Below are 27,972 nucleotides of genomic sequence, written 5' to 3' on the forward strand. Positions count from 1 at the left end.
CGTCCCATTTTTTTTTGTTTGTTTTTATTTCCATTTCTCTAAGAGGTGGGTCAAAAAGGATCTTGCTGTGATTTGTGTGATAAAGTGTTCTGCCTATGTTTTCCTTTAAGAGTTTGATAGTGTCTGGCCTTACATTTAGGACTTTAATCCATTTTTTTTTTTCATGGTACGCGGGCCTCTCACTGCTGTGGCCTCTCCTGTTGCGGAGCCCAGGCTCCAGACGCGCAGACTCAGCGGCCGTGGCTCACGGGCGCAGCCACTCCACAGCATGTGGGATCTTCCCAGACTGGGGCACGAACCCGTGACCCCTGCATCGGCAGGCGGACTCTCAACCACTGCGCCACCAGGGAAGCCCTTTAATCCATTTTGAGTTTATTTTTGTGTATGGTGTTAGGGAGTGTTCTAATTTCATTCTTTTCCATGTAGGTGTCCAGTTTTCCCAGCACCACTTACTGAAGAGGCTGTCTTTTCTCCATTGTATATTCTTCCCTCCTTTATCAAAAATAAGGTGACCATATATGTGTGGGTTTATTTCTGGGCTTTCTATCCTGTTCCATTAATCTATATTTCTGTTTTTGTGCCAGTACCATACTGTCTGGATCATTGTAGCTTTGTAGTATTGTCTGTAGTCAGGGAGCCTGATTTCTCCAGCTCCGTTTTTCTTTCTCAAGATTGCTTTGGCTCTTCGGGGCCTTTGTGTTTCCATACAAATTGTGATATTTTTTGTTCTAGTTCTGTGAAAAATGCCAGTGGTAGTTTGACAGGGATTCATTGAATCTGTAGATTGCTTTGGGTATTAGAGTCATTTTCACCATGTTGATTCTTCCAATCCAAGAACATGTTATATCTATTTATATCATCTTTAATTTCTTTCATCAGTTTCTTATAATTTTCTGCATACAGGTCTTTTGTCTCCTTAGGTAGGTTTATTCGTAGGTATTTTATTCTTTTTGTTGCAATGGTAAATGGGAGAGTTTTCTTGATTTCACTTTCAGATTTTTCATCATTAGTATATAGGAATGCAGAAGATTTCTTTGCATTAATTTTGTATCCTGCTACTTTACCAAATTCATTGATTGGCTCTAGTAGTTTTCTGGTAGCTTATTTAGGATTCTCTATGTATAGTATCATGTCATCTGCAAACAGTGACAGCTTTACTTCTTCTTTTCCAGTTTGGATTCCTTTTATTTCTTTTTCTTCTCTGATTGCTGTGGCTAAAACTTCCAAAACTATGTTGAATAAGAGTGGTGAGAGTGGGCAACCTTGTCTCGTTCCTGATCTTAGTGCAAATGCTTTCAGTTTTTCACCATTGAGGACGTTGTCGGCTGTGGGTTTGTCATATGTGCCCTTTATTCTGTTGAGGTAAGTTCCCTCTATGCCTACTTTCTGGAGGGTTTTTATCATAAATGGGTGTTGAATTTTGTCGAAAGCTTTCTCTGCATCTACTGAGATGATCATATGGTTTTTCTCCTTCAATTTGTTAATATGGTGTATCACATTGATTGATTTGCATATATTGAAGAATCCTTGCATTCGTAGGATAAACCCCACTTGATCATGGTGTATGATCCGTTTAATATGCTGTTGGTTTCTGTTTGTTAGTATTTTGTTGAGGATTTTTGCATCTATGTTCATCAGTGATATTGGCCTGTAGTTTTCTTTCTTTGTGACATCTTTGTCTGGTTTTGGTATCAGGGTGATGGTGGCCTAGTAGAATGAGATTGGGAGTGTTCCTCCCTCTGCTATATTTTTGAAGAGGTTGAGAAGGATAGGTGTTAGCTCTTCTCTAAATGTTTGCTAGAATTTGCCTGTGAAGCCATCTGGTCCTGGGCTTTTGTCTGTTGGAAGATTTTTAATCACAGTTTCAATTTCAGTGCTTGTGATTGGTCTGTTTATATTTTCTCTTTCTTCCTGGTTTAGTCTTAGAAGGTTGTGCATTTCTAAGAATTTGTCCATCTTTCCAGGCTGTCCATTTTATTGGCATATAGTTGCTTGTAGTAATCTCTCATGATACTTTGTATTTCTGCAGTGTCAGTTGTTACTTCTCCTTTTTCATTTCTAATTCTATTGGTTTGAGTCTTCTCCCTTTTTTTCTTGATGAGTCTGGCTAATGGTTTATTAATTTTGTTTATCTTTTCAAAGAACCAGCTTTTAGTTTTATTGATCTTTGCTATCGTTTCCTTCATTTCTTTTTCATTTATTTCTGATCTGATCTTTATGATTTATTTCCTTCTGCTAACTTGGGATTTTTTTGGTTCTTCTTTCTCTAATTGTGTTAGGTGTAAAGTTAGTTTATTTGAGATGTTTCTTGTATTTTAAGGTAGGATTGTGTTGCTATAAACTTCCCTCTTAGAACTGCTTTTGCTGCATCCCACAGGTTTTGGGTCATCGTGTTTTCATTGTCATTTGTTTCTAGGTATTTTTTGATTTCCTCTTTGATTTCTTCAGTGATCTCTTGATTATGAAGTAGTGTATTTTTTAGCCTCCATGTGTTTGTATTTTTTACAGATTTTTTTTTACTGTAATTGACATCTAGTCTCATAGCATTGTGGTCAGAAAAGATACTTGATACTATTTCAATTTTCTTAAATTTACCACGGCTTGATTTGTGACCCAAGATATGATGTATCCTGGAGAATGTTCCATGAGCATTTGAGAAGAAAGTGTATTCTGTTGTTTTTGGATGGAATGTCCTATAAATATCAATTAAATCCATCTTGTTTAATGTATCATTTAAAGCTTGTGTTTCCTTTTTTATTTTCATTTTGGATGATCTGTCTATTGGTGAGAGTGGAGTATTAAAGTCCCCTACTATGATTGTGTTACTGTGGATTTCCCCATTTATGGCTCTTAGTATTTGCCTTATGTATTGAGGTGCTCCTATGTTGGGTGCATAAATATTTACAATTGTTATATCTTCTTCATGGATTGATCACTTGATCATTATGTAGTGTCCTTCTTTGTCTCTTGTAATAGTCTTTGTTTTAAAGTCTATTTTGTCTGATATGAGAACTGCTATTCCAGCTTTTTTTTGATTTCTTTCTTTTGATTTGCACAGAATATCCTTTTTCATCCCCTCACTTTCAGTCTGTATGTTTCCCTAGGTCTGAAGTGGGTCTCTTGTAGACAACATATATATGGGTCTTTTTTTTGTATCCATTCCTCCTTCCTGCCTAGAGAATTTCCTTTAGCATTTGTTATAAAGCTGATTTGGTGGTGCTGAATTCTCTTAGTTTTTGCTTGTCTGTAAAGGTTTTAATTTCTCTGTCAAATCTGAATGAGATCTTTGCTGGGTAGAGTAATCTTAGTTGTAGGTTTTTCCCTTTCATCACATTAAATATGTCCTGCCACTCCCTTCTGGCTTGCAGAGTTTCTGCTGAAAGATCTGCTGTTAACCTTATGGGGATTCCATTGTATATTATTTGCTGTTTTTCCCTTGCTGCTTTTAATATTTTTTCTTTGTAGTTAATTTTTGATAGTTTGATTAATATGTGTCTCGGTGTGTTTCTCCTTGGATTTATCCTATTTGGGACTCTCTGCGCTTCCTGGACTTGATTAACTATTTCCTTTCCCATATTAGGGAAGTTTTCAACTATAATCTCTTCAAATATTTTCTCAGTCCCTTTCTTTTTCTCTTCTTCTTCTGGGACCCCCATAATTCGAATGTTGGTGCATTTAATGTTGTCCCAGAGGTCTCTGAGACTGTCCTCAATTCTTTTCATTCTTTTTTCTTTATTCTGCTCTGCATTAGTTTTTTCCACTATTTTATCCTCCAGGGCACTTATCCATTCTTCTGCCTCAGTTATTCTGCTATTGATCCCTTCTAGAGAATTTTTAATTTCATTTATTGTGTTGGTTTTCATTGTTTGTTTGCTCTTCAGTTCTTCTAAGTCCTTGTTAAGCGTTTCTTGTATTTTCTCCATTCTATTTCCAAGATTTTGGATCACCTTCACTATTGTTATTCTGAATTCTTTTTCAGGTAGACTGCCTATTTCCTCTTCAGTTTTTAGGTCTGATGGGTTTTTACCTTGCTCCTTCATCTGCTGTATGTTTCTCTGTCTTCTCATTTTGTTTATCTTACTGTGTTTGGGGTCTCCTTTTTGCAGGCTGAAGGTTCGTAGTTCCTGTTGTTTTTAGTGTCTGTCCCCAGTGGCTAAGGTTGGTTCAGTGGGTTGTGTAGGCTTCCTGGTGGAGGGGACTAGTGCCTGTGTTCTGGTGGATGAGGCTGGATCTTGTCTTTCTGGTGGGCAGGTCCACGTCTGGTGGTGTGTTTTGGGGTGTCTGTGACTTTATTATGATTTTAGGCAGCCCGTCTGCTAATGGGCGGGCTTGTGTTCCTGTCTTGCCAGTTGTTTCGCATAGGGTGTCCAGCACTGTAGCTTTCTGGTCGTTGAGTGGAGCTGGGTCTTGGCGCTGAGATGGAGGTCTCTAGGAGATTTTCGTTGTTGGTATTATGTGGAGCTGGGAGGTCTCTGGTAGACCAATGTCCTGAAGTTGGCTCTCCCACCTCAGAGGCACAGCCCTGATGCCTGGCTGGAGCACCAAGAGCCTGTCATCCACATGGCTAAGAATAAAAGGGAGAAAGAAAGAGAGAAAGAGAGAAGGAGAGAAAGGGAGGAAGGAAGAGATAAAAATAAAATAAAATGAAATTAAATAAAGTTATTAAAATAAAAAATAGTTATTTTTAAAAATTTAAAAAGTAATAAAAAGAAAGCAAGAAGAGAGCAACCGTACCAAAAAACAAATCCTCCAATGATAACAAGCACTAAAAACTATACTAAAAGAGAAAACAAAAAGGAAACAAACAAAAAAAAACCCAGACAGATAGAACCCTGGGACAAATGGTAAAAGCAAAGCTATACAGACAAAACCACACACAGAAGCATACACATACACACTCACAAAAAGAGAAAAAGGGGAAAAAAATATATATCATTGCTCCCAAAGTCCACCTCCTCAATTTGGGATGATTCGTTGTCTATTCAGGTATTCCACAGCTGCAGGGTACATCAAGTTGATTGTGGAGATTTAATCTGCTGCTCCTGAGGCTGCTGGGAGAGATTTACCTTTCTCTTCTTTGTTTGCACAGCTCCCGGGGTTCAGCTTTGGATTTGGACCCGCCTTTGCATGTAGATCGCCTGAGGGCATCTGTTCTTCGCCCAGACAGGACGGGGTTAAAGGAGCCGCTGATTCGGGGGCTCTGGCTCGCTCAGGCCAGAGGGAGGGAGGGGTACGGAGTGCGGGGCGGGCCTGCGGCGGAAGGGGCCGGCGTGACGTTGCACCAGCCTGAGGCGCGCCGTGCGTTCTCCCGGGGGAGTTGTCCCTGGATTATGGGACCCTGGCAGTGGCTGGCAGCACAGGCTCCTGGGAGGGGAGGTGTGGAGAGTGACCTGTGCTCGCACACAGGCTTCTTGGTGGTGGCAGCAGTAGCCATAGCATCTCATGCCCGTCTCTGGGGTCCGCGTTGATAGCCGCGGATCACGCCCGTCTCTGTAGCTCCTTTAAGCGGCGCTCTTAATTCTGTCTCCTCGAGCACCAGGAAACAAAGAGGCAAGAAAAAGTGCCTTGCCTCTTCGGCAGTTCCAGACCTTTTCCTGGACTCCCTCCCGACTAGCTGTGGTGCACTAGCCCCCTTCAGGCTGTGTTCACGCCACCAACCCCAGTCCTCTCCCTGGGATCTGACCTCCAAAGCCCGAGCCTCAGCTCCCAGCCCGGCCCGCCCCGGCGGCTGAGCAGACAAGCCTCTCGGGCTGGTGAGTGCCGGTCGGCACCCATCCTCTGTGCGGGAATCTCTCCGCTTTGCCCTCCGCATCCCTGTTGCTGCGCTGTCCTCCGTGGCTCCGAAGTTTCCCCCCTCTGCCACCCACAGTGTCCGCCCGTGAAGGGGCTTCCTAGTGTGTGGAAACCTTTCCTCCTTCACAGCTCCCTCCCCGAGATGCAGGTCCTGTCCCTATTCTTTTGTCTCTGTTTATTCTTTTTTCTTTTGCCCTACCCAGGTACGTGGGGGGTTTCTTGCCTTTTGGGAGGTCTGAGGTCTTCTGCCAGTGTTCAGTAGGTGTTTGGTAGGAGTTGTTCCACGTGTAGATGTATTTCTGATATATTTGTGGGGAGGAAGGTGATCTCTGCGTCTTAGTCTTCCGCCATCTTGAAGCCTGCTCCCTTTCATCTTTAGGGAAATTGCACTCATGTTAAGTATTAAAAACCTTAGTAATCCAAATTACTTACCTTAGGTTTCTCAGTTCTTTCTTATTCTAATATTGGAACCAATGATTCAGATATTTTTGGAAAAGCTGGAGTTTCTGTTTTCCTCCCCTGCCCCATCCCTCCTCTGAGGCCCTGTAAGATGGAGACTACCCATGTGAACTGGGGTAAGAGACAAGGGGAAATACAGGAGGTGAAAAACATAGTTTAATATCTCAACATATTTTCCCACGAAATTGGAATCACGCTCTATGTGATTTTGTAAACTGGTTCCTTAAACTTGAGTCTTGAAATGGGGTAGAAGGAAGAGTTAAGCAAACAGAAACATAAATAAGTATATTACTTAAATTATAATAAATGCTATAAAGAAACAGAAAAGGTCTCAGGAACAAGAGTAACATGAGGACCTAATATAGATTGGTGGGGGCTGAGGGTTGGGTGCAGGTGGTCAGAGGAGGCCTTTCTGAGGAAGTTCTATGTGAGTTGAGATGTGAAAGAGGAGTAGAAGTTGGCCAGGGGAAGTGTAGAGGAAGGCGTGTTCTAGGCAGAAGGAACAGCATGTGCAAAGACCCCGAGGAAAGGAAGAAGTTGGTGTGGTCAGGAAACTGGACAGAAAGGAAGTCAGCGTATCCTGAGATGAGATCAGACACGGCAGGGCCATGGTAGGCATTTAGATGTGACCCAGAGAATCAGTGGGGAGCCATTGGAGGCTTTAAACAATGAGATGATAAAGTCACATTTTTAAAAGACTGCTCAAACCCTGAAATGGGGAGCATAGTGACAGAGATGATGAGATCAATTACAAATTTTTAATAAATGTCCTTAAATGAGGTACCCAACCTGCCACAATTCCACTTGAGTATCCCCCATTTAAAGCCTGCTTCCATGTGAATCTGCAATAGTTTTTCCTTAGCTTGTCATTTCCTTTTTACTGTTTATATAGTGCCGCAAATATTCTTCATCAAGATGTTGACTCTGCCTTTAGATTTGTAGTCATGAATATCATTGTGCCTCTGCTGTCTGTTCCAGAAATGCTCAGAGCATCCTTCAAAAATACTGCTTCCAAATCATGCCCCTCTGTGCTCCAGGGTTCTGCAGAGGTGTTTTTGTTTTGTTTTTAAATTTTATTGAAGTATAGTTAATTTACAATGTTGTGTTAATTTCTTCTGTACAGCAAAGTGACTCAGTTGTACGTATATATATATATATATATATATATATATATATATATATTCTTTTTCATATTTTTTTATTATGGTTTATCACAGGATATTGAATATAGTCCCCTGTGCTGTACAGTAGGACCTTGTTGTTTATCCATCCTATATATAATAGTTTGCATCTGCTAATCCCAAGCTCCCAATACTTCCCTCCCCAAACCCCTCCCTCTTGGCAACCACAAGTCTGTTCTCTATGTCTGTGAGTCTGTTTTTGTTTCATAGATATGTTGATTTGTACCATATTTTAGATTCCACATATAAGTGATATCATTTGATATTTGTCTTAGTATGATAATTCCCAGGTCCTATCCATTCCTAACTGCCTTGATTCAGATGTTTTGACGGAACGGTTTCTTAGTTCCTAAATAACTCCTGCTTCTAATGTTTCCCTGATCCATATGCACACATGTGACTATGAAAGATCCTTCTAAATTGTAGAATGTCCGTGTGAACTTCCACAAAAAACCCTTCAATGACTTCCCTTTACCTGTGGAAAATCCACATTCTTTACTTTGGCATAGGTATTTGTTTCCTTGGGCTGCCATAACAAAGTACCACAAACTAAGTGGCTAAAACAATAGAAGTTTATTGTCTCACCAATCTGGAGACTAGAAGTCCATAAACAAGGTGTTTTGGCAGGGTTGGTTCCTTCAGAGGGCTGTGAGGGAAAACCTGTTCTGTGCCTCTCTCCTAACTTCTGGTAGCTTGAGCGTTCCTTAGCTTGTGGATGGCATTCCCCATGTGTTTTCATATCCCCTTCCCTCTGTATGTCTCTGCATCGAAATTTCCCTTTTATAAGGTCACTACTCATATTGGATCAGGGCCCAATATCTAATGACCTCATCCTAACTTGATCATCTGTAAAGACCCTAATTCCAAATAAAGTCACATTTCTAGGCACTAGCAGTTAGGACTTCAACAGCTTTTTGAAGAAAAGAGTTCAACCCATAACAGCAAATAAAGTCTTTGTTACCCTGGTTTTAGGTTCTTGAACCACATTTCCTGTCATGACCACTCTCACCTCATCACACGCTACACACACACACACACACACACACACACACACACACACACACACACACACACACACACACACACACACACACACACACACACACACTAACGCTGAGGAACTTGCCCAGCAGCCACACTAAATTATTCACTATGACCCATGTTCATGGTCATTCATGGCTTCTGGGCCTTTGCACATACCGTGCCCTCTGCCTGGAGCCCTCCTCCAGGAAATAAACTAATACTCTCCCATAAAAGTAAGCAGTGGCTCACTTCTCACTGGTATAATGAAGTCCAACAATGTGAAATGGACCCTAACCTTAGATACTTGGTAGGGGTATGTCTTAATAGTCCAGAGAGAAGAGGGAATGGGTCAGGGGAAGGGGATAGAGCCCTAGTTCTACCTCCATCAAGGCATTTCAGACATGTCCCTTAGCTCTCTGGGCCTAGTTTCTCAATCTGAATGTTGACGAAAGGTGTCAGACTTTATGATCACCAAGGTCCCTTTCAGCTCTAGTCTTTCATTGTTGAGTCATGCTTTCAGGTTGCATTTTTCACTCACATCTCTAGGACTCTGCCTAGTGTTTTTGCAATTATCCTCATACCTACTCATGAGTTGTTTGAAATGCTCAGGGTTTGTTTTAGCTCTAAGAATAACAGCCTTTGCTTGACCTGCCCAGGAGGCCAAGGCAGGGTTGAGTTTGTGTTGCAGAGCTGTCCTTCCTTGGCTTACCAATCAGGGCAAGATTTGACAAGTCTAGAAACTGCTCCTCAAGGCTGCTGATGGAAGCACGCTGGTTCATTCACGCACCAGCCCACGTGCAGGATCGCTTCCTTCCCTCAGCCTCGGCGAGAGATCCTACACAGGATCTTCTTCAGCATCTTGCTCACAGAGCTTTCAAGCTAGGACTAGGGCAACACACAATATATCTTGGCCACTTTACAAAATTAAGGGTCTGCTTTCATGTGAAGAGAAATCGTATTCCTCATTTTGAAGTTGCAAATTTAATAAACTTTTTGAAGGTTGAGAGTCATATTGGAAAAAAACCAGCAGAGACAAAGGGTTGATGCCAAAATAAAGGTCATCTTACAAAAATGTTTTAGGTTCTAGAAACCAGTGGTGTAGGAATAACAGGAACAGGGTGTTGCACAATATTTACATACAAATATTTACTGACTCCAAGGGCAATAGCAGTAAAATACTACCGCAGGGTGAAACTTACCAGTGAGATTGGATTGGACAGTCAGTAGTTCTTTATTTACCCAAAGGCAAATGTATTTGATGTATTAGCCTGAACTCTCCAAGGTGGGGTGTTATATATTTATTTGCTTTTATGGGGTTACTCCCCTTGGTCTATCCTATAACTGCTGAGTGTCTGCTATTTATGGAGTTTGCTTTTTCCAAGAGAGAGCCAGCGGTTCATAGAGACATGTGGGGTTACTTAATGGTCCCACTAGTCCGAGAAGAGCCTTCTTCTATGACAGGATTCAACACAGCTAGACAGGGAAGTAGGGAAACAGGAGGCAAGAGTAATGTGTTTCTGTACCGACTTGTTACCCAGTTCTTGAATTAAAAAAAAAATTCTGTGTTTAGTTCACTGTCTGTTAATAAGAAATTGTTATCCATTTCTTGAATAAAAATGGTTCCACTTCTGCTTCCTTATGGCACTAATTGATTCTTCTAGTTACATACTTTCTCGAAAGACTGATCATCCTGAAGTAACTTCAAATAACTTACATAGTTAAGCTGAGTTGTTTTAATAGTGTAACAAAAGCCTTCTAATTATTTAGCCATGTAGTCTGATTGTCTTCAAAGTATGACCTATATATCTACTACTGGTGATTTCCCTCACCTCTAAAGCTCCTGGAAATTTAGATATTAATAGGCTAATTAATAGGTTAACGTATATACTTCCAATTATATCCAGTCCTATGGCTAGCAGGGACTTAACATCTTCCTTTTAATTCGTGGGAAAGGACCCATGTTCTTTGCTTCTTTGTGAAAAAAAAGAAAAAAAGCTGCTGCTAATCACAGCCTGAAGCCATTGTTTACCTGAGGCTGCTCACTTGTGGAGAGGAAGGACAAACACAGATAGAGGCCCGGGACCAGATACCGCCCCAGATTACCTGTTGGCTTGGTGGTTGGATGTCAGTGTCCTTATAGTGCTTCTGTGCTACGTTGTCCATATAAGACCTCGTTCTAGACTGGAGACCCTGGAGGGCTAGATGGAGGCAAACAAAACTGAGACAGGAAGGGTTAAGAGACAGAGAAAAGGATTGAAGGAGGTGGAGGGAGAGAATACCCTCTTCCAGTTGAGGCTGCAAAATGAAGTTCCAAAGCATGTAAAAAAATCTAATACTTACGAAGATAGCCCACAGATTCAATAGTTGAAAGATGAATTCACTCCAGAAGAAATTAAAATGTAAGAACAATCTGAAAATACTTAACTAAGTATTATTGGGATTTTTGGAGAAATAACTAATAAATAATATCTATGTAAAGAACTAGAAATTTTGAAATAGAAATAGGCAGGAATGTGGTAAGAATAGATGTGTATTATAAAGAAAGCATTAGAAAACCTAGAAATGAAAAACAGTCAATGAAATCAAAGAATAAGCTGTAGACAATTGAAAGAGTTGGTGACTTGAAGATAGTGCTGAGGGTGTCAAATGAATCAAACCACAGAAGGCTGATGATTTGGGGAAAAGAGAAGGAAGTGCAGAAATAGGGAAATAATGGCAGAGAAGCAAGATATTAAACTGTTGACTAAAACTCAGGAAAAAATACTTCTGGTATCAAGAGAAAAAAGTGAAAACAAATCTCCACTTTGATAGGGCAAGTGAGACTGCAGAAAATCAAGGATGACAAGAAATTCTTAAAAGCTATAAGACATGAAAGACATATTAACCCCAAGAACGTATTAACAAGTGGAGTTTCCAGAAAACAAAGGAATAACATATTTAGAGAACTCAGGGAAAGTCATGATCATCCTAGAGCTAAACTTGCTAAACTTTCAAGTATATGAATGTGGGCGTCCATTTTTAGCCTTGTGATGGACTAGATATCCTGAATGCCCTTTTGTTAAAGCTCCTAAAATACTAGGTAAAATTTTTAAAAATAACTTGAAATGTAGAATTAAGCTTGTAAGAAAGTAGGGGAAATCCTCAGTAGCCAGAACGAAGCTGAGGCATGAATCTAGAGTGGTAACCCAGTATAAAAGTTAGTACCTCCCTGGGGACAGCTACCAACAGCCCTATATGCAGGAGGTGGGGGGTTATATTTATCTGACTATGTGATCTGAAAAATTAATTCACATTGGTTTTGACAGACGTAATGCAAATTCTTTGTAGAGGAATGATGTAACTTCCACCTAGAACTTAAAATTCCCACCAAGACCTAATAGGAATGACCTCATAATCAAAAATCAAAATAGGAATAAACAACATGGGAGAATCAGTGGGGAATCAGATACACAGAGCATCAGATAGTTGGAATTATCAGATACAGAATATAAAATAAGTTTGTTTAAAATACTTAAAGGTATAAAACTGGAAATGAAAACCTAAGCTAGGAACAACCTATCAAAAATACTTGGACAGTTTTTTTAAAGAACCAAATATTAGGTTGAACCATATAAAACTTAAATTTCATTGGTTAAAAATGGTCAAATATTGGCAAATTCATATGGTTCAACCCAATAGAATATCTAGAGGTTAAATATAAAATCACTGACATTTAAAAGTTATGGAATGGGGCAAACAGGTGAAGTAGAAGAGAGATCTGAAGAAATTACCTGGAAAAAAGCACAGAGAGGGGCTTCCCTGGTGGCGCAGTGGTTAAGAGTCCGCCTGCCAATGCAGGGGACGTGGGTTCGTGCCCCGGTCCGGGAAGATCCCACATGCCACGGAGCAGCAGTTAATGAAAAATATGAATCCTGAGAATCTGGAGTTACAACAGATCCCAAGCAGGAAAAATAAAAAAGAGATACACACCTAGACACATGGTTGGGAAGCCTCGGAACTCCAAAGACAAAGAAAATATCTCAGAAGCAATCAGAGAGAAGAGATGTATAAGAGGAACAGCAAAAACTGACAGTATTCTTCTCATTAGTAATAATGGAATATTATCTTCAGATGGTTCAGAGGAAATAACTGTCAGCCTGGAATCACATACTTAGTGAACAATATTTCAAAGATGAAACAAGGGTATTTTCAGATTGTAATGGGGTCAGCAAACCGTGGCCTTATAGGTGATCTGAGGATTAAATGTGTTAATACATGTAAAGTACTCTAAAAAGAGCTTGACCCATGGTAAGTGATCGATAAATGTTAACTACTATTATGTTAGAAATTTTAGGTGAGCAAAACCAGGAGACTTTACTAGCAGCAAACTTTCACTAAAGATAATTTTAAAAGAATGTGTTTATTAAGCAGAAAACTGATCCTAGAGGGACGGTCTGAGATATAAGAATGAATACTGACCAAAGTACATTGTAAAGACAGCTATCTAAAAAAGAATCACTGACTGTGCAAGTCAATAATAATATCTGAATGTGGATTTGAAATAGATATTGGACAACAAAAACTGGGTTGATTGTAAAACTGGGTCAAATGTTGATTGTGGAGTTAAAGTGATTTAAGCCCCTTGTACTATTTGTGAAGATGGAAATAATTTTGATTAACTCTAGAGATGTTAAATAGGCCCTTTAAATTTCCAAGGATAACTCTAAGGATAAAAGATAGCAGAAGAGAAAGCAGAATAAAAAAATATAATGAACTCAACCAAACCTGTGGAAAAAAAAACAAAACAGGAATGATTAAAATAAGTCAGGAGAAACAGAATTCTAGACAACAGTAACAGATGAGGATAGTTCAAGAAGCCCTTTCATCTTGATCAAGAAAAGGAGTAGCGATAACAAGAAACTCTAGACTTTGTTATCAACATTTATAGTGATATATGCTATAATTTAAGGGTAAGTGCTAAAGGAATATAAATGCTGGTTTATATATTCATTTGTCTTTTTGCATGTTAATTGAATATTTTAATTCTAAAGTTAAAAAAATTCAATTTTTAAATTTATTTAAATTTATTTATTGTTTGACATAATGTTTTTCATTTTACACCTATTATACTTTTATTATTTTTAATGCCTCTGAGATTCCCCTTAAATTCCTTATGTTTATGCTGTCTCTATTTTTGTTCTTCTCACCATAAATTTATCAATTTTATTTGTCTTTTGAACAGCCAACTTTTGTTTTCTAGTTCACTCATTTCTGTACTCATCTCTTTTTTTGTTTCCTCTCCCTTACTTTTTTTGGTCTAATATACTGTTTTTTTAACTTCTTGAAATAGATTATTGTTTTCAGCCTTTCTTGCATTTTAATATGTACATTTAAGATATTGATTTTCTTCTAATCATGGCTTTAGCTGCATCCCACAGATTTTGACATTTCATGTTTTTTAACATGCATTTAAAAATACTAATTTTCATTGTGATTTCTTCTTTGACCCATGAGTAATTTAAAAGGTTATTGCATAATTTCTAAATATTTGGGGGATTATCTAATATAGTTCCACTGTGGTCAGAAATGTGATAGACTAGATGGCTTAAACAACAAAAGTTTATTTTCTCACAGTTCTGGAGGCTAGAACTTTTAAGATCAAGGTGCCAGCAGGGTACCGTGTTTGATGACAGCTCTCTTCCCAGCTTGCTGACAGCTACCTTCTCGCTGTGTCCTTTTATGGCAGAAAGAGAGAGAGACAGAGAGAGCGAGCTCTCTGGTTTATCTTCTTACAAGGGCACTAGTCCCATCAGGAAGGCCCCACCCTTATGGCCTCTTCTAACCCTAATTTTGACCTAAAGGCCTAATTTCCAAACACTATCACATTGGAGGTTAGGGATTTAACATATGAATTTGGGGAGGGATACAAACATTCAGTCCATAGCGTGTACTGTGTATTATTTTAATCCTTTGATTGACTTGCTTCCATTTTACTTAGGATTTATATTTCTCTTTTATTTAGAATTCAGAATACATAGCCATACATAAAAAATATTTTCTTTATATACATTTGTCAGATTTTGTGCTCAGGTTTTACCGAGCTTCCTAATGTACATTAAAATACTTAATCCTCTTCTTTACTTTGGAACATTTTAAATAACATAGGAATTCACTTGTTTCTTAGAAATTTGTAGGCACTCAATCACACAATTAGCAAGCTCTAGTCCCTTTCTTGAATAGAACTTTTTGTAGTTGCCTAATAACATGTATTTCATCAAAATTTTCAAATGTATTATTTAGTTCTTTATGTTCTTATTAAAATTCATCTTTTTGATAAGCCAGGAGCTTAGAGAAGTATTTCACAGCTTAAAATTTTTTTATTACATATCCTTCCATTTTTCTTATATCTAACATCTCATATTTCATACATATTTGTGCTTGTTATTCAGTCTCCGTATTTGTTATATCATCATTGAGAACTCTTGCCTTCATAAATTAAGATTTTACTCTTTTTGCCCTATTTGTCTTTAATACTGTTCTTCATTTTTTCTCTTAGTCACATAAGTAAAACATGTTTATTATAGAAAGTTAGAAATCAGAAAAACTGAAAAATCACCTTTAGATAAACACTAATACTTTTCAAAGAACTAACTTATTTTTTCTGATAATGAATGTTTATTATAAGAAAAATCAGGAGAAAGATACCAGCAAGAATAAAGAAAATAAAAATCCTATCACTTAGAGATCATCACTGTTAACATTTCAATGTGTAATTAGCCATATTCTTTTTCTGCATGCGACCTATTTTCTAATAAAAATACATGAATGTATTTCCATGTCAGTAACTGTATATCTACTTTATTTTCAATGGCTGCTAGCATGGTGCTTTATGAATAGACAATTATTTATTTTGCCCTTTATTATTAAATGTTTAGATGGCCTCCTTCCACTTTGTAAAATTTAATTAATTAATTAATTATTTTTTTGCTGTTACAAACTACCCTGGAGCAAGCAGTTTTTTATTAATGTACATTTTAAGCATTTAAAAATTCTTTCCTTATGATGTATCTTTACAGTAACTAGTTAAAAATTCATGATTACTAAGAATTAAATATCCACAAATTAAAATAATCATTGTATACAATTTTTTACCCATCAGACAGGCAGAGACTTTTTTAAATGATATTGTGCAGTGTTGGTGTGGCTGTAAGAAACCAGGCCGTCTCACTTGCTTTTGGTGAGAGTGTGAATTGAGAGAATCTTTTTTGAAGGCAACTTGGAAATATGTATCATGAGCACCTGCCTTGGGTTTTAATTTTTACAGATGTTTCATGAGAAAACCTGATTTTTCCAAGATCTTATTGGAAAGGAATCACATTTCATATACATACATACATATATATATATATATACATATATATGTTATAATCCTAACATAAAAGAATTTTCTTAGGGATATTCCAAATAATGAATCCAGGTGCCCTGAAAATTTCCTGAAGTGTGCTTTTAAGCATTTAAAATTCTTTTGGCACCTATATAATTCATCCTTGCCTTGGAGCTCTATTCAAAACAAAACTAAGATTTTATTATTGCTGTAGGGTGGTAGGTTAGGATGGAGAGAAATGTACTCTGGACTTTCCCAAACAGGTAAAATCTTTAAACCCTTTCCTGACACTTCTTGCCTTGAAACATTGTATTTCTGGACTTGAATTGCATATGTTGGTGCTGTGACTCCAGGATCTGGATGTGGCGGGTGGAGTCTGGAAGTCCAGAGAGGAACTTGTCCATGCTCTGGTTGTTGCACAGAGTCCATTGGACAGTTATTGTTGCCCACTTGTTTTTTTGGTACAGATGGCACACGGGCTCTTGGGGACCCTGCTCAGCTACCTGTGGCGTTGGAATCCAGACCCGAGAAGTGTACTGCCTGCACCCTGGGGAATCCCCCTCCCCTCCTGAGGAATGCCAAGATGAGAAGCCCCATGCCTTACAAGCATGCAATCAGTTTGATTGCCCTCCTAGCTGGCATATTGAAGAATGGCAGCAGGTATGGCAGACTGATGACTCCACGGCCGCCAGGCTGATGATTGTAAGAGCCCTGCATTGCACTAAGTTGAAGAGGGCCAAGCCCGTTGACTCACCTCCTTCTGTCTTCTCAGTGTTCCAGGACCTGTGGTGGGGGAACTCAGAATCGCAGGGTCACCTGTCAGCAGCTGTTAACGGATGGCAGCTTTCTGAGTCTCTCAGATGAATTGTGTCAAGGACCCAAGGCATCTTCTCATAAGTCCTGTGCCAGAACAGACTGTCCTCCGCATCTGACTGTGGGAGACTGGTCAAAGGTAAGGGCCATTGCAAACTTCACAGTCCCTTCTTTTCTGCTCCTCCCTTTTTTCAGCCTTTCGATATTTCCTCCCTGAGATGAGAGCTGGGGCTACTTTGAGGTGAGTGGAATGTCTAGTGTGCAAAATTTCAGGAAGCACTTACTCACTCTCTGGGTTGTGTAAGTGCCCTGGTCCAGACCTACACATAATGATCCGTTTTCAATTTTCACTCAATATTACTTAAACTGTACTCAACACGTTTCTCCTAAACCAAATCCCATTACTTCTTTCTTTTGGAAGAACCAAAGTCATTGTATTCCAGGATTAACTCAAAATCGGTTTGGTTCTTCTCTGCCTTAGGTCTCCTTATATAGAATTATTTATTAAACCCTGACATTTCAACCTCCTGAAAATTTTCCACACCTTTACTCCTTTGCATTCCGTTGATACCATTGCTGATTTTACCGTTTACCCTCTCAAGTTCACGTTAATTGCAATAAGCAGAATTCCAAACTATCATTTTAGTGCTGCCAGGACTTATTATAGTCTAGTAGCAATGCCTCATTTTTCAGGTGGGAAAAATTAAACCCAAATAGCTGAAATAAGCTGCAAGGTAGGAGCAGAATGCACGCCTTTTAACCTTATCCCAAGGGTTCTCTCTTTGATATTACACTGCCCACCAGATTCCCGGCCTCTGTACCACTCTTTCATCTCCACACCATCTAACACCTCAAAGTATTCCCATCACTGCATCCATCAAGTCACCTCCTACAGGTCGGAAAAATCAACTTCCAGTTCCCCAGAATACCTCGCAGGGCTTTCCTTGAACTGATGGGACTCATATTCCAGCCCCCTTTATTCTTTTTTTTTTTTACATCTTTATTGGAGTATAATTGCTTTACAATGGTGTATTAGTTTCTGCTTCATAACAAAGTGAATCAGTTATACATATACATATGTTCCCATATCTCTTCCCCCTTGCGTCTTCCTCCCTCCCACCCTCCCTATCCCACCCCTCCAGGTGGTCACAAAGCACCGAGCTGATCTCCCTGTGCTATGCGGCTGCTTCCCACTAGCTATCTACCTTACGTTTGGTAGTGTATATATGTCCATGCCACTCTCTCGCTTTGTCACAGCTTACCCTTCCCGCTCCCCATATCCTCAAGTCCATTCTCTAGTAGGTCTGTGTTTTTATTCCTGTCTTACCCCTAGGTTCTTCATGACATTTTTTTCTTAAATTCCACATATATGTGTTAGCATACAGTATTTGTCTTTCTCTTTCTGACTTACTTCACTCTGTACGATAGACTCTAGGTCTATCCACTTCATTACAAATAGCTCAATTTCGTTTCTTTTTATGGCTGAGTAATATTCCATTGTATATATGTGCCACATCTTCTTTATCCATTCATCCGATGACGGACACTTAGGTTCTTTCCATCTCCGGGCTATTGTAAATAGAGCTGCAATGAACATTTTGGTACATGACTCTTTTTGAATTATGGTTTTCTCAGGGTATATGCCCAGTAGTGGGATTGCTGGGTCATATGGTAGTTCTATTTGTAGCTTTTAAGGAACCTCCATACTGTTCTCCATAGTGGCTGAACCAATTCACATTCCCACCAGCAGTGCAAGAGTGTTCCCTTTTCTCCACACCCTCTCCAGCATTTATTGTTTCTAGATTTTTTGATGATGGCCATTCTGACTGGTGTGAGATGATATCTCATTGTAGTTTTGATTTGCATTTCTCTAATGATTAATGATGTTGAGCATTCTTTCATGTGTTTGTTGGCAGTCCGTATATCTTCTTTGGAGAAATGTCTATTTAGGTCTTTGCCCATTTTTGGATTGGGTTGTTTGTTTTTTTGTTACTGAGCTGCATGAGCTGCTTATAATTTTGGAGATTAATCCTTTGTCAGTTGCTCCATTTGCAAATATTTTCTCCCATTCTGAGGGTTGTCTTTTGGTCTTGTTTATGGTATCCTTTGCTGTGCAAAAGCTTTGAAGTTTCATTAGGTCCCATTTGTTTATTTTTCTTTTTTTATTTCCATTTCCCTAGGACGTGGGTCAAAAAAGATCTTGCTGTGATTTATGTCATAGAGTGTTCTGCCTATGTTTTCCTCTGATAGTTTGACAGTTTCTGGCCTTACATTTAGGTCTTTAAACCATTTTGAGCTTATTTTTGTGTATGGTGTTAGGGAGTGATCTAATCTCATACTTTTACATGTAGCTGTCCAGTTTTCCCAGCACCACTTATTGAAGAGGCTGTCCTTTCTCCACTGTACATTCCTGCCTCCTTTATCGAAGATAAGGTGACCATATGTGCGTGGATTTATCTCTGGGCTTTCTCTCCTGTTCCATTGATCTATCTTACTGTTTTTGTGCCAGTACCATACTGTCTTGATTACTGTAGCTTTGTAGTATAGTCTGAAGTCAGGGAGCCTGATTCCTCCAGCTCCGTTTTTCGTTCTCAAGATTGCTTTGGCTATTCGGGGTCTTTTGTGTTTCCATACAAATTGTGAAATTTTTTGTTCTAGTTCTGTGAAAAATACCAGTGGTAGTTTGATAAGGATTGCATTGAATCTGTAGATTGCTTTGGGTAGTATACTCATTTTCACAATGTTGATTCTTCCAATCCAAGAACATGGTATTCTCTCCATCTATTTGTATCATCTTTAATTTCTTTCATCAGTGTCTTATAATTTTCTGCATACAGGTCTTTTGTCTCCTTAGGTAGGTTTATTCCTAGACATTCTATTCTTTTTGTTGCAATGGTAAGTGGGAGTGTTTGCTTGAATTTCACTTTCAGATTTTTCATCATTAGTGTGTAGGAATGCCAGAGATTTCCGTGCATTAATTTTGTATCCTGCTACTTTACCAAATTCATTGATTAGCTCTAGTAGTTTTCTGGTAGCATCTTTAGGATTCTCTATGTATAGTATCATGTCATCTGCAAACAGTGACAGCTTTACTTCTTCTTTTCTGATTTGGATTCCTTTTATTTCCTTTTCTTCTCTGATTGATGTGGCTAAAACTTCCAAAACTATGTTGAATAAGAGTGGTGTGAGTGGGCAACCTTGTCTTGTTCCTGATCTTAGTGGAAATGCTTTCAGTTTTTCACCATTGAGGACGATGTTGGCTGTGGGTTTGTCATATATGGCCTTTATTATGTTGAGGAAATTTCCTTCTGTGCCTGCTTTCTGCAGGGTTTTTATCATAAATGGTGTTGAATTTTGTCAAAAGCTTTCTCTGCATCTATTGAGATGATCATATGGTTTTTCTCCTTCAATTTGTTAATATGGTGTATCACGTTGATTGATTTGCATATATTGAAGAATCCTTGCATTCCTGGAATAAACCCCACTTGATCATGGTGTATGATCCTTTTAATGTGCTGTTGGATTCTGTTTGCTAGTATTTTGTTGAGGATTTTTGCATCTGTGTTCATCAGTGATATTGGCCTGTAGTTTTCTTTCTTTGTGACATCCTTGTCTGGTTTTGGTGTTAAGGTGATGGTGGCCTCGTAGAATGAGATTGGGAGTGTTCCTCCGTCTGCTATATTTTGGAAGAGTTTGAGAAGGATAGGTGTTAGCTCTTCTCTAAATGTTTGATAGAATTTGCCTGTGAAGCCATCTGGTCCTGGGCTTTTGTTTGTTGGAAGATTTTTAATCACAGTTTCAATTTCAGTGCTTGTGATTGGTCTGTTTATATTTTCTATTTCTTCCTGGTTCAGTCTTGGAAGGTTGTGCTCTTCTAATATTTTGTCCCTTTCTTCCAGATTGTCCATTTTATTGGCATAGAGTTGCTTGTAGTAATCTCTCAATGGTCCTTTGTATTTCTGCAGTGTCAGTTGTTACTTCTCCTTTTTCATTTCTAATTCTATTGATTTGAGTGTTCTCCCTTTTTTTCTTGATGAGTCTGGCTAATTGTTTATTAATTTTGTTTATCTTCTCAAAGAACCAGCTTTTAGTTTTATTGATCTTTGCTATCGTTTCCTTCATTTCTTTTTCATTTATTTCTGATCTGATTTTTATGATTTCTTTCCTTCTGCTAACTTTGGGGGTTTGTTGTTCTTCTTTCTCTAATTGCTTTAGGTGCAACGTTAGGTTGTTTATTCGAGATGTTTCCTTTTTCTTAAGGGAAGATTGTATTGCTATAAACTTCCCTCTTAGAACTGCTTTTGCTGCATCCCACAGGTTTTGGTTCGTCGTGTCTCCATTGTCATATATTTCAAGGTATTTTTTGATTTCCTCTTTGATTTCTTCAGTGATCACTTCGTTATTAAGTAGTGTATTGTTTGCCTCCACGTGTTTGTATTTTTTACAGATCTTTTCCTGTAATTGATATCTAGTCTCATAGTGTTGTGGTCAGAAAAGATACTTGATACAATTTCAAATTTCTTAAATTTACCAAGGCCTGATTTGTGACCCAAGATATGATCTATCCTGGATAATGTTCCATGAGCACTTGGGAAAAATGTGTATTCCGTTGTTTTTGGATGGAATGTCCTATAAATATCAATTAAGTCCATCTTGTTTAATGTATCATTTAAAGTTTGTGTTTCCTTATTTATTTTCATTTTGGATGATCTGTCCATGGGTGAAAGTGGGGTGTTAAAGTCCCCTACTATGATTGTGTTACTGTGGATTTCCCCTTTTATGGCTGTTAGTATTTGCCTTATGTATTGAGGTGCTCCTATGTTGGGTGCATAAATATTTACAATTGTTATATCTTCTTCTTGGATTGATCCCTTGATCATTATGTAGTGTCCTTCTTTGTCTCTTCTAATAGTCTTTATTTTAAAGTCTATTTTGTCTGATATGAGTATTGCTACTCCAGCTTTCTTTTGGTTTCCATTTGCATGGAATATCTTTTTCCATCCCCTTACTTTCAGTCTGTATGTGTCTCTAGGTCTGAAGTGGGTCTCTTGTAGACAGCATATATAAGGGTCTTGTTTTTGTATCCATTCAGCTAATCTGTGTCTTTTGGTGGGAGCATTTAGTCCATTTACATTTAAGGTAATTATCGATATGTATGTTCCTATTCCCATTTTCTTAATTGTTTTGGGTTTGTTATTGTAGGTCTTTTCCTCCTCTTGTGTCTCCTGCCTAGAGAATTTCCTTTAGCATTTGTTGTAAAGCTGGTTTGGTGGGGCTGAACTCTCTCAGCTTTTGCTTGTCTGTAAAGCTTTTAATTTCTCCATCAAATCTGAACGAGATCCTTGCTGGGTAGAGTAATCTTGGTTGCAGGTTTTTCTCCTTCATCACTTTAAATATGTCCTGCCAGTCCCTTCTGGCTTGCAGAGTTTCTGCTGAAAGATCAGCTGTTAACCTTATGGGGATTCCCTTGTGTGTTATTTGTTGTTTTTCCCTTGCTGCTTTTAATATGTTTTCTTTGTATTTAATTTTTGACAGTTTGATTAATATGTGTCTTGGCGTATTTCTCATTGGATTTATCCTGTATGGGACTCTCTGTGCTTCCTGGACTTGATTAACTATTTCCTTTCCCATATTAGGGAAGTTTTCAACTATAATCTCTTCAAATATTTTCTCAGTCCCTTTCTTCTTCTGGAACCCCTGTAATTCGGATGTTGGTGTGTTTAATGTTGTCCCAGAGTTCTCTGAGACTGTCCTCAGTTCTTTTCATTCTTTTTTCTTTATTCTGCTCTGCAGTAGTTATTTCCACTATTTTATCTTCCAGGTCACTTATCCGTTCTTCTGCCTCAGTTATTCTGCTATTGATCCCATCTGGAGTATTTTTTATTTCATTTATCGTGTTGTTCATCTTTGCTTGCTTCATCTTTAGTTCTTCTAGGTCCTTGTTAAATGTTTCTTGCATTTTGTCTATTCTATTTCCAAGATTTTGGATCATCTTTACTATCATTATTCTGAATTCTTTTTCAGGTAGACTGCCTATTTCCTCTTCATTTGTTAGGTCTGGTGGGTCTTTATCTTGCTCCTTCATCTGCTGTGTATTTTTCTGTCTTCTCATTTTGCTTATCTTACTGTGTTTGGGGTCTCCTTTTTGCAGGCTGCAGGTTCGTAGTTTCCATTGTTTTTGGTGTCTGTCCCCAGTGGCTAAGGTTGGTTCAGTGGGTTGTGCATGCTTCCTGGTGGAGGGGACTGGTGCCTGTGTTCTGGTGGATGAGGCTGGATCTTGTCTTTCTGGTGCACAGGTCCACGTCTGGTGGTGTGTTTTGGGGTGTCTGTGGACTTATTATGATTTTAGGCAGCCTCTCTGCAATGGGTGGGGTTGTGTTCCTGTCTTGCTAGTTGTTTGGCATAGGGTGTCCAGCACTGTAGCTTGCTGGTCGTTGAGTGAAGCTGGGTGCTGGTGTTGAGATGGAGATCTCTGGGAGATTTTTGCCGTTTGATATTATGTGGAGCTGGGAGGTCTCTTGTGGACCAGTGTCCTGAAGTTGGCTCTCCCACCTCAGAGGCACAGCACTGACTCCTGGCTGCAGCACCAAGAGCCTTTCATCCACACGGCTCAGATTAAAAGGGGGAAAAAGTAGAAAGAAAGAATTGGTAGAAGTAGAAAGAAAGAAAGAAAGAAAGAAAGAAAGAAAGAAAGAAAGAAAGAAAATGAGTGAGGGAGGGAGGAAGGAAGGAAGGAGGGAGGGAAGAAAGGAAAAAAGGAAAGAAAGAAAGAAGATAAAGTAAAATAAAAGTAAGATAAAATGAAATAAAGTTATTAAAATAATTATTAAGAAAAAATTTAAAATAAATGGATGGATAGAACCCTAGGACAAATGGTGGAAGCAAAGCTATACAGACAAAATCTCACACAGAAGCATACACATACACACTCACAAAAAGAGAAAAAGGGGAAAAAATCATAAATCTTGCTCTCAAAGTCCACCTCCTCAATTTGGGATGATTCGTTGTCTATTCATGTATTCCACAGATGCAGGGTTCATCAAGTTGATTGTGGAGCTTTAATCCGCTGCTCCTGAGGCTGCTGGGAGAGATTTCCCTTTCTCATCTTTGTTCTCACAGCTCCCAGGGGCTCAGCTTTGGATTTGGCCCTGCCTCTGCGTGTAGGTCACCTGAGGGCATCTGTTCTTTGCTCAGGCAGGACGGGGTTAAAGGAGCAGCTGCTTCAAGGACTCTGGCTCACTCAGGCCGGGGGTGGGGGGTGGGGGGGTGGGTGGGAGGGGCACGGAGTGCGGGGCGGGCCTGCGGCAGCAGAGGCCAGCTGGACATTGCACCAGCCTGAGGCACTCCGTGCGTTCTCCCGGGGAAGTTGTCCCTGGATTCCGGGACCCTGGCAGTGGCGGCCTGGACAGGCTCCCCGGAAGGGGGGTGTGGATAGTGACCTGTGCTTGCACACAGGCTTCTTGGTGGCGGCAGCAGCAGCCTTAGCGTCTCCTGCACGTCTCTGGGGTCCGCGCTTTTAGCCGCGGCTCGGGACCGTCTCTGGAGCTCGTTTAAGCAGCGCTCTTAATCCCCTCTCTTCACGCACCAGGAAACAAAGAGGGAAGAAAAGGTCTCTTGCCTCTTCGGCAGCAGCCCCCTTTATTCTTATTCCAGCTCTTTCTTCCAGTCTTGCTGCATCCTTACTGTCTATAGGCTGAGGTTTTAGCAAAGGTTCTGAAGCAGGTAGTTGAGGTCCGTAATGAGGGTCCTCTAATCTCCAGTCACTGCCCCAAATGTATATCTTCTGGGATCAGAGGGGCAGTCTAACCTTAGAAATAATCTCAAGAAATAAGAAAGGACAGTAACTGACATTTATGAACTTCCCTGAGTCCTAAATTCAGTGATGGTACGGTTGCAACCTATTGTATGATACCACTCCCATCTCATCCTACGACAGCCCTGGGAGTTGATGTATCCATTTCTGTAGGTGAGAAAACAGAGGTACATTCAGACTGAAGTCGCCTTCCCAAGGGTAGAGCTAGGATTCAAACCTGAGTTTGTGTGACCCAAGTTTAGAATAAACTGTGTACACTCATATCTCTCATGCAAGAACAAGAGCTTTTGAGCCAAACAGACCCATGATGGAACCTACAAGCTTTAATGCCTGCAGGTGACCTCGTTCCATATCCTTAACCTGTGTGAGCCTCCATTTTCCTTTCTTTTAACACAGTGGTTGTTCTGAGGATAACATGAGATATTAGGTATGGAAACACCTAACCAAGTGGACCCTTCCCGTCCCCCTGAGCATCCTTCTGGCATAGGTTGGATTGACAGTACTTTTATCTGCGTGTTCTACAGGTTTATATTTTTCCTGTTTTAACTGTCTAGCTCAACTAAGTGCTAGTATGTATAACTATCTTAACTGACAAGCCACAAGTCCTGGTCCTCATCCAGGTCACTGAGGGTCTGCCTAAATGTTTCCCCAAACCCTCATTAAATGCTTCCGGTTACTGTCTCCATAAGGTTAGGGGCAGAACTTCAGGGAGGGGATCGCCATGCATTTGTGGAGAGAACTCTTGGCGTCGCGAATGCCTGGTCACCTTACTGCACTCAGTGTGACACCGGGACCAGCCAAATGGGCATCTTTTTAGAAGCTGGGAACTTGTTAGAGCTGAGGCTCTCGAGTCCCACCCTGACCTAAGGAATCAGAATCTGCATTGGAACAAGATCCCCAGGTGTTGTCAGGCACATTACCATTTGAGAAGCATTTCCCCACCTGCCCCTCATCCTTGGGAGGGCTGCTTAGCCCTTCAATGTGTCCAAAGTAGGGATGGCTCTGGGAAATAACTTGTCTGAGCAAGTGCTGCCCTAACCCAAGAGGAAGAGGCAGGAAAAGGGAAAGACAAGGCGTGAGCGGATGCAGCCCGGGAGCACCTAGAACCCCTGCCGTGCTCTAAAATACCACACCCTCCTCACCTCTTCTCTTATTTCCTCTGAGAAAAAAAGAGGCCTTCACAGTTCCATCCTACCTCCTGAACAAACTCTTCTCACTGGCCTTTTAGAGGAGAGGCTGGGGCTGACATCCTTGCTTTCCTCTCCTGTCCAGTTCCTCTGTGAATAATGGAATTTGTAGTTGCTGGGTATGTTTCACTGAATGAACACCCTTTACCATGTTTACTCAGGCTTGCCTTGTGTCTTTGCTCTTGTTGTTACCCTCAAATCCTGGGCCCAGCTCTAAGCTTCCCTCCTCTGTGAAGTCTTCCACTCCCTAAAATCATACAGCATTTCCTGAGCGTCCACATGGTCTTCTCATCTGGCCTATAGCGTCCTTGAGGCCAGTGGCCATGAGATCCTTGGGCCCTATAGACCTCTGAGCAGGTAAATACTCTTCCTCAAGAGCGTTTGCAAAGACAGGGGAAATGCAAAATGGTGTTGAAGTAGTGAGCTGTAGTAAAGCTCAGGCCAGCTAACAGAGGACAGGAAAATCATTCACTGGAAGAGATTTTGTTGGAAGAAAGAAGAGGAGACAGAAGAGTTTAGCCACGTGAGCTGGGCTGGACCTGAGGCAGATGAGTTTCCTAGGCGACCATTCACCAAGGCGAGAGCAAGCCTGTGCACACTCCAAGAGGTCAGCCCAAGCACAGTCAGGACATCTTCCTGCTCCTAGCCAAGGCCACATCTCCAGGACACCTGCATGTGGGAGGAGGAGCAGGTGTGCCCACGTGCACAGGAAGGCAGAGCCAGCGTTCAGACTTGGGGTCCAGTTAGGCCCACGTGTTGCCCAGCAGTTTGTGTTTCCTACGGAATTCACCTTTTCTCGTGATGGTTGAAATTTTCTCTCATTTCTGAGTTGCTTTGTTTTGGCAGAGACTCTGATGCCAAATTGCCACCGTCCCTGAAGCTTTTTGCCAGGCTCGTCCCTCTGGCATGGGATGGCTCATTCCAGGGCAGCCATCAATCTTGTGGTTCTGGGTGAGGCCCTTCCACTTTGGAACTGGCCACTACCCCTGAACCCAGAGAGACTGAAAAGCCACACCAGAATTTCCGCTTTTCGCCGAGCCAGGCCTCTTAGGCTGCAGCTGGAATACTCCTCTCTCCCCGACACTAGCTCTATTCATGGCATGTTTGGGCTTTGTTCATTCATTGGCTCATTCCTTTTCCTTGATTTCCTTAGATCTGAACCCAGTTTTAGGCAGAAAGGATCCTTCAATTCTTACACTGCTTTTCTAGTTACCAAAAAGGAGCATTGGCTTCCCTGGTGGCGCAGTGGTAGAGAATCAGCCTGCCAATGCAGGGGACACAGGTTCGAGCCCTGGTCCGGGAAGATCCCACATGCCGCAAGGCAGCTAAGCCCGTGCGCCACAACTAGTGAGCCTGCGCACTAGGGCCTGTGAGCCACAACTACTGAGCCTGTGTGCCACAATTGCTGAAGCCCACACGCCTGGAGCCCGTGCTCCACAAAAGGAGAAGCCACCGCAATGAGAAGACCGTGCATCGCAACGAAGAGTAGCCCCTGCTCACCACAAGTAGAGAAAGCCCGCGCACAGCAACAAACACCCAACGCAGCCAAAACTAAATAAATTACATAAATAAATAAATTTGAAAAAAAAAAAACAAGGAACATCGACACTTATATGGGGCAGTCTTCCCTAAAGGTGGATTTCTGCAATCCACATACCCCTTGTGGACTGTTTTGTGACCCTATTCCTTTGACTGAAATCCAGTAGCCTCGCCTCATTCTTTGTTCTCTCTACTTTGACGGAGCATTTGGCCATTCTGTCCACTTTCATCATTCTCCTTCAGGGTGTTTCTTGGTGTTATTTCTTTTTCCTACTTACTCGACTGCATCTTTTCTATTGGTTTGCCTTCTTCCAAATCTCCAAAAAGCTCAGTATTTGACCCTTTGATTTTTATCACTGCATTTTTCCTCCATCGATGATTCTGTGGTGGGACTTCTTCTCTGACTTCTATAGGTGACTCTCTGTCTCCAGGAACAGTGTCTGACTTTCTCTTCAGTAGCTGTCCTTAGTTCCCCAGGTAGGATGTATCCTCATTATGGGAAAGCAAAGGGACACCCTCTTCATTCCCAACCAGCTCCCCCACCTACTTCCTGTCCCTGTCAGTGCACCAGCATCTTTCCAGCACTTCTGATCATCTCTGACTTTGCCTCCTGTATTCAGTTAACCTATACCTGCCAACTCTTCAATTCTTGAAATATGTCCATATGCTAAGTAAAAAGGGAAAGAGCTCTATACATGAGACATTTTACAAAGTACAGCTCAAGATATGTCCAGGACACATGGATTTCCAAATATGGCTTTCCAGTTTTCAATAGATTTATTATGACTCAGCAAGGCAGTG

The 27,972-nt window shown here is 40.4% G+C and overlaps 1 protein-coding gene across 1 annotated transcript in view; it reads left to right on the forward strand.

Annotated features, from left to right (window-relative positions):
- The window catches only part of ADAMTSL3 (ADAMTS like 3), a gene marked incomplete at its 3' end in the record, with an annotated part of 370,362 nt that overhangs the window by 262,537 nt on the left and 79,853 nt on the right, over positions 1–27,972 (forward strand). Inside the window, exons 18-19 of the mRNA XM_082647461.1 lie at positions 16,287–16,479; positions 16,592–16,771. Coding sequence (XP_082503587.1) covers positions 16,287–16,479; positions 16,592–16,771 — 373 coding nt within the window. The remainder of the gene's footprint in view (positions 1–16,286; positions 16,480–16,591; positions 16,772–27,972) is intronic.

This window comes from Grampus griseus, assembly GCF_964374135.1.
Source record: "Grampus griseus genome assembly, chromosome: 2".
Classification (NCBI taxonomy): Eukaryota; Metazoa; Chordata; class Mammalia; order Artiodactyla; family Delphinidae; genus Grampus; species Grampus griseus.